Source organism: Cebus imitator, unplaced genomic scaffold, assembly GCF_001604975.1.
Source record: "Cebus imitator isolate Cc_AM_T3 unplaced genomic scaffold, Cebus_imitator-1.0 Scaffold66, whole genome shotgun sequence".
NCBI classification, from domain to species: Eukaryota; Metazoa; Chordata; class Mammalia; order Primates; family Cebidae; genus Cebus; species Cebus imitator.
The window spans coordinates 3,460,161-3,467,130 of NW_016107381.1; the positions used below are offsets into that span (position 1 = coordinate 3,460,161).

A 6,970-nucleotide genomic window follows, 5' to 3' on the forward strand; every position below is an offset into this window, starting at 1 on the left:
CTGGCTAATTTCACTCCTTCCTCCTAGAAAGACCTCCCTCCCTCCCTCCATGGATTGAAATTCTACCTCTTTCTCTCACTGTTAAGTCAAGCCTCCAGGCTCCGGGAAGCCTTCCCACCAGCCCCAGCCCTGAATGATCTCCCAACCTTGGTTCTTAATCTGAGAGTGCTAACTGGGACCAAGCATGGCCCCAAACCCCAGCTGTACATTAGGGCTGTGTGTGAGTCTTGCTCTGCCACTTCTAGATAAGTGATCTTGAGCAAGTCACTTAATCTCTGAGCCTTCCTTTCTGTATCCATAAGATATGGGCAATACCACTTATTGTATCTTGTTACTGTAATAGCGTCTTAGTCTGATCTCATGCTGTTAATAAAGACATACCTGAGACTGGGTAATTTATAAAGGAAAGAGTTTTAATTGATTCATGGTTCAGCATGACTGGGGAGGCTTCAGGAAACTTACAATCGTGGTGGAAGGGGAAACAAACACGTCATTCTTTACATGCTGGTAGCAAGGAGAAGAGCTGAGCAACAGAGGGAAAAGCCCTTTATAAAACCATCAGATGTTGTGAGAACTCATTCACTATCACAAGAACAGCAGCATGGGGGTAACTGTCTCCATGATTCAATTATCTCCACCTGGTCCTTCCCACAACACGTGGGCATTATGGGAACCACAATTCAAGATGAGGTTTGGGTGGGGACACAGCCAAGCCATATCAAATGGTTAAATATAGTTCTGCATATTCAGCATCCTCAGAAGCTCTTAGCCTAGTGGCTAAGACAGCAACTTGTGAACATAAGCTGCCTGGGTTCAAACTCTGGCTCTGCCCCTCACTAACTCTGTGGCCTTGGATGAGTTACCGAATTCTCAATGGTTTCATTTCTCTAATTGTCAAATACAGAGGCTAGGTTTGTTGTGAGCGAGTTAATACATGTAAGGTACATGACACCTGGCACGGAGAAGTTTACCAAAAATGTCACCTATTATCTTATACAACATCCCTCTTCCTCACTTTGAGATGTCACTTGCTGTGTTGTACCTAACTGAGCCCTCTCGGTGGAGGCAGCGATGGCTTTTCTCCATCCCTGCCTGGCATGTGCTAGGAACGATTTATGTTGCTGAATTCACCATCATGGGGATCACAGAAAGAGGAAAACTTTTTTCAGTAGCCTATAGTTGCAAAGGATATGGTTTCCAAACTGTCATCACCTGGAGCAAACGGAAGGGGAAGGAGTTAAACGAGGGGTGTTGGGTGCGGAGTGAGGGAAGGCTCCCTTTCTCCTCCCATCACCAGCTCCTTCTCCTCCCGCCAGGCTTTCAATCAGGCTCCCCGCGTGCAGTCAGAGCAAGCTCCCACCTCCGCCTCCCGCAGCGAGACCTCCCCGCCTCACCTGAGCGAGGGAATGGCAGCCCTGCATATCTCTGCTCCGCCCAGGGTCCTGCGGCCCCTCCTCCCAGCACCCAACACAGGGAGCCCATCTGGACCTGGGCTGGTCTCCCTGCCCCGCAGCTTCCTTCCCAGCCGCCGTCCGCGGGTCTCCGGGCGCGGCCACACCTCCCGGGGCCCCGCAAGGGTTAAGGCAGCAGAGACGAGAGGTTTGGGCTGACGTCGCTCTGGCTGAAGGTGGTTCCCCTCCGCTGAGGATGAGAGAGGCTGGCGAGCTGAAACCCGAGCTCCGGTTCAGCTGGGGCTCGGGGAGGTCCCTGTAAGAGCCGCCTGCCCCCGGGCCTCCCTGGGTCCCTCCTATCCCTCCCCAGCAGACGCTCGGGCACCAGCCGCGGCAAGGATGGAGCTGGGCTGCTGGACGCAGTTGGGGCTCACTTTTCTGCAGCTCCTTCTCATCTCTTCCTTGCCAAGAGGTACTGTGAGTAGCGTCTGGGACACCCTCAGAGGGAGCATTTTCCTCCTGGAGTCTGCCTGGGAGAAGGACTGGGAGTCTCAGGAGGTGGGGGGGTGTGCGTTTGGGGTGGGGTTGGGGGGGTGCTTTGCCAGGGATAATCTTGGGGACTTGGCTGGTGGTGCTGGAGCTCCTGTGACCCTCCCCTAAGACTGTGAGATTGTTATGTCATCCCCAATCGTGGGACTGAACTCTCTCAGGAAAGGGGACCAGCTCCCATTTTTACTTGCTCTTTTTGTCATTTTAAAAGTACCAAATTGCCTTAGGGAATCAATTCTGTCTATGTTACCCACTCTGACTTGCAAAAGCAAAGTTTCCCTTGGCAAGGGATCCCTCAGAGGTGAGCAGGAAAGAATGAAGAGAGGAAAAGAAAGAAAGGAATAACGCACAGGGCTTGCTTGGTGTTTTCTGGTGAATCTTGCTTCATGAAATCTTACGGCCATACTCCTTCAGAGTAGACCTAAGCACAGGATTGACTCACTCAGCATATATAGACGCACTTCCTTTCTGATGAGAGTGAGAAAGAAGAAAAAACCAAGGTTAAAAGTGCAGATTGTTTCTGGGGATGCACAAGGTTTGTTTTGAAAGATCTCTTGGTTCTTTGGCTTTCATATGTTATTTTCTAAGCCACAATCCCAGGTCAAATGGGCTTCTGGGGACAAATGAGGCTGGGACATGACATGGAGATCCAGCTAAGGGCAGAAGCAAGGGAATGGCAGGCTTGTCTTATAACAGCCTGCTTGCTGGCAGGGAGGGAAGTGGGAATGACATAGGAACATCTGTCCTTCTATGGCCCAGGGGGTAAGGTGAGACCTCATGAGGTGAGGACAGGCTGAGATGTACAGATGTGACGAAACAGGGCACCTCTGAATAGGGGCTGGCTATGTGTGAGCCTTTGCTGCATCCCTTCTGTGCTGGCTACCTGTCACCTGAGCTCTACCTGAGAGCTGGGTGCTCTGTCACTGCAAGTAGCTGGCAAGTGCCTGAGAATGAAGCAGGCCAGGTAAGTTGTGGCAAGGGTGCTAAATGCAGTAGCCTGTGTAGAAGGGAAACACATCCGTACATACATCCCTTCATGATCAACAAAAAGCTGAGATACACGAACCCCCTTGCCCTTCATTTTGGTCAATACTTTCCATCTGCTTAGAGCCTGCCTGCCCAGGTGGGATCTTCTTTAATGATTTGCAATCAAGATGATGAGTGTTTCATTTGAATGTTGCCTCCATGGTGTCTGTAGCAGCCCAAAGACAGTAGTAAAGGAAGAAGGAGCCCTTCATAAGGACTGACAATCCATAAACCTAAACACTTGTTCAGGGGTAAGTAGGTGACTTTGCATTAAGATACCTCCCTACTTCATCTCTGCCTTTGGGCATGGTGTCAGTAGACCAACTCCAGAGGACCTGGGTCTCCGCAGAATGCCAGGGCTCAGCGGATTTGATTTCTCCTGGTTATGTCAGTGTTCCCCTACTTCTTTTTTATAACATGGCAGGTGAGATGCTTCAAAGCCATAAAAGTTAAAAAAAACCAAACACACACAACCCCCAAAAAACCTGAGCTGCCTCTTTTCCTAGCCCAGAATCTGAAAAATCCATTTCTTTCTGACCCAAGAACCTCTTTTACCTTTTGCTGTGAAAAAGCTTCAGGGAGGATGCACATTTTGTTGGTAGCTAAACTGCTGCCTGAACCAGAGCCCACCTTCGTGTATTTAGCAAGGATATTTTAGTTGTTGAATGTTTTACTCACATTTTTTAAGGGAAGACAGAGGAATAGCGTGGAGAAGGAAAATATTTCTTCAAGTAGCGAGGGGAGTCCACTCCCTGCTGGGATTCTGAATCTGGCCCTGTCAAGAAAAGCTTGGAAGCATATTTCCTCTAATTAACTTTTCTAAAAAGAGTATTTGCTGAAATGTAAACATCCACTGGGATGGCACGGGAGAGTGTTGTTGCTCACTGGCGTGTGACACATGTTGGGAGGATGAGAATCCAAACATGAGGCCAAGTGATAACACAACATAAACAGAACGAGGGGAGAAACCCAGCTCCACTGACTTCACCAAATTGCAGTAGCTCTGCCAGTGTGATTCTGCCGAAGAGGAAAACCTCATTTAAAATATGGGACTGTTGGGAATGAAACCTTAATCTGGAGAACTTCACAAGTGTTGCTTCCAACAGACATTAGCTTGTGGGGAATGAACATAAATGCAACTAGGGAAGATAATTTGAAGTGCAGATATTCAGTGGGCAGGAAAAGCCAGCTGAGAAAGGAAATGTGGAAAGAAAGGAAGGGAGAAGGAGTGGCAAGAAAAATTAGATGTTAGATTACACTGGGATGTGTTGCCAGATTCCTAGGAGAAAGCTAGGAAAATTGGGCCTTCTTGGCAGAGGTGGATTTTTGCAAGGATCATGAGGAGGATGTTCCCTTAATTTATGTTCTGAGAGCTCCTGGCATCCCCAACAGGAAAATAATTTAATGATGGGATCATGGATTTTGGGAGCTGAGAGTGACTTTAGAGATTATTTTAGGATGAGTCCCTCAATTCAGAGGACAAAGAGATTAAACATCAAGAAAACACAGTGAACATTTATAATATGTCCAGTCTTTGAGCCAAAGGCTTTATGTGCATCAATTCTCAGACCACCCTGAGATGGGATTGCTATTATTATCCCTGTTTTACAGATGAGATCCAGAGAGGTTCTATGATACACAGAGGTTTAAGGGTACACGGTATGATTCCCCAAAAAATTAAACATAGAATTACCACTTGATCTAGCAATTCCATTTCTGGGTGTATACACCAAAGAAAGCAGGGACTTGATTAGATACTTTTACATCATGTTCATAGCAGCATTATTCCCAACAGCTGAAAGGTGGAAACAACCCAAATGTCCATTGATGGATAAACAAGGTGCAGCATATACCTACGAAGGAATATTATTCAGCCTTAAAAATGAAGGATATTCTGATACATGCTATACCACAGATGAATCTTAAGACCTTATGCTAAGTGAAGGAAACCAGACACAAAAAGACAAATGTCTGTGATTCCACTTATATGAGGTACCTAGAATAGTCACATTCATGTAGACAAAAGTAGGTTGGTAATTGCCAGGGGCCAGAGAAGATGGAATGGGGAGTTATTATTTGGTAGGTACAGAGTTTCAATTTGGAATAGTGAAAAGTTCTGGAGATGGTCGGTGGTGATGGTTCACATTAGCATGAATGAATGTACTTAGGACACTAAACCATGCACTGAAAAATGATTTGAAAGGTAATTTTATGTTATATATATTTTCCACAATAAATAAATAAAAGACTACACTGGCAGATTAGTGGAGCTCAGCGTGAGCTCAGGCTGTCTAGTTTCTGAACCCAAGTTTCCCTGTTACCTGGATGACTTACATTCACACATCCAGCATATGGACTGATTATGCTGATGGACATCTAACTTTGTTAAGGTTTCAGGATGCACATGAAGCAAGGGAGAGGGAGCCCTTGCTGTCTCCTGTTTCAGCGGCATTGTTGCTGCATCTTGGCTGGCTGTGGCCAAGAGGGAGACTGTGCTGATGGACCACAAACTGTCAGCCTTTGGAGCCAAAAGGCCCGCAGAATTTATTTAGTAGGACACAGTGCTTCACAGTGTTTTGAACCTGAATGTCTTGAGGTAGGCTGGATCCTTTCTAGGGTCTGTCGCCCCACCTCTCAACCCATATGTTTGATACCTGATAATCCCTACTAGCGTTTGAAGTTTTGACTTCCGTTTCTGAGAGGGATGGGACAGGAAGGGGGAATGAGAGAGAGAAGGTGGAAGGTTAGATGCTGAATGGAAGAAAATAAGGGAGTCAAGCTTCTGAGGACTAATTGGCCAACAGGATTTTTCAGAGCATCCAGTACATCAGACTTTTATCCATGTCTAACATACTTTAATCTGTATATTTCATGGAACATAATCTCACCTCTCTCTGTGACCTCCAACTCTGGTAAAATGTTTTACTTTCATGCATGCCCTTGAGTATGAGTTTTCCGTGGAATCTGAGGACAGGCCTGGGTGTTATATCTGGGTCAATAGCCTGTGAATGAAGCACATTAGACATGGGAGCCCAGAAGCAGAGGTGGCCTAGAGCATGTAAGTCCCTCAGGAATAGGCAGAAGTCTTGGGGAGGGCTTTAGAATGCCACTGTCATGGACCATGGGTTTGACTGGATTTTATCCCCGTCTGGGTTATACTGGCTAGACAGAAATGGCCAAGATAATGGTGCCTGGGACCTAATGACAGGTCTTAAGTCTGAAAATTATTTCCATCTGCCCCACTGGGGCGGCCAATCCTGATGCAAAAGAAAGCTTCTCTACCTGCCTCCCCTGGGACCAGCTCTAGAGGCTGCAGTTGATTTGGGGTATAAGCAAATTGGGAAAAGTGCCATTTCCATGATAAACGAGGGGAAGTTGTGCCCCATTCGCCTGTTATGAGGGAGGAGCTGTCATCCTCACTCTGTGAATATCTGAAAGTCACAAGAGCCCAGCCTCCCTCCCCTCTTATTTTAAAGGGGAGGGAAATGCAATGTTTACATTTTCCAGTTCCTGAATTTCAGGGCAGAGGACCTGGAGGCCAGCTGGAAAATTGAGAGCTACCAGATCAGTGACAGAAACTCTATTAGATTCCAAGCCTGATCTATGTTCAAGAAATTCTGTTTGTCAGTCATCGCAAGACCTAGACCAAAGCTTTAGATTAAAATGAAGAGAAGTACGGCTGAGTGCAGTGGCTCATGCCTATAATCCAAGAAAAAGGAGTAGAGTTGAGTAGGGAGTAGCAGTCACACTGCTTCAAAGAGGCCAAGGTGGGTGGATCACGAGGCTAAGAGATTGACAACAGACTGACCAACCAACATGGTGAAACCCCATCTCTACTAAAAATACAAAAATTAGCTGAGTGTGGTGGTACATGCCTGTAGTACCAGTTACTCGGAGGCTGAGGCAGGAGAATCACTGGAACCTGGGAGACAGAGTTGGCAGTGAGTCGAGATTGCACCACTGCACCCCAGCCTGGTGACAGAGTGAGACTCTGCCTCAAAAAA

General features: G+C 46.9%; 1 protein-coding gene across 2 annotated transcripts in view; it reads left to right on the forward strand.

The window, feature by feature from the left end:
• Positions 1-1,349: 1,349 nt before the first annotated feature.
• PAMR1 (peptidase domain containing associated with muscle regeneration 1) overlaps positions 1,350-6,970 on the forward strand; it is a 96,935-nt gene continuing 91,314 nt past the window's right edge. Inside the window, exon 1 of one of the 2 annotated variants that reach the window (XM_017530510.2) lies at positions 1,350-1,863. In XM_017530510.2, coding sequence (XP_017385999.1) covers positions 1,791-1,863 — 73 coding nt within the window. In that variant the 5' untranslated portion in view covers positions 1,350-1,790. The remainder of the gene's footprint in view (positions 1,864-6,970) is intronic. The other variant, XM_017530509.2, reaches the window with a different exon arrangement.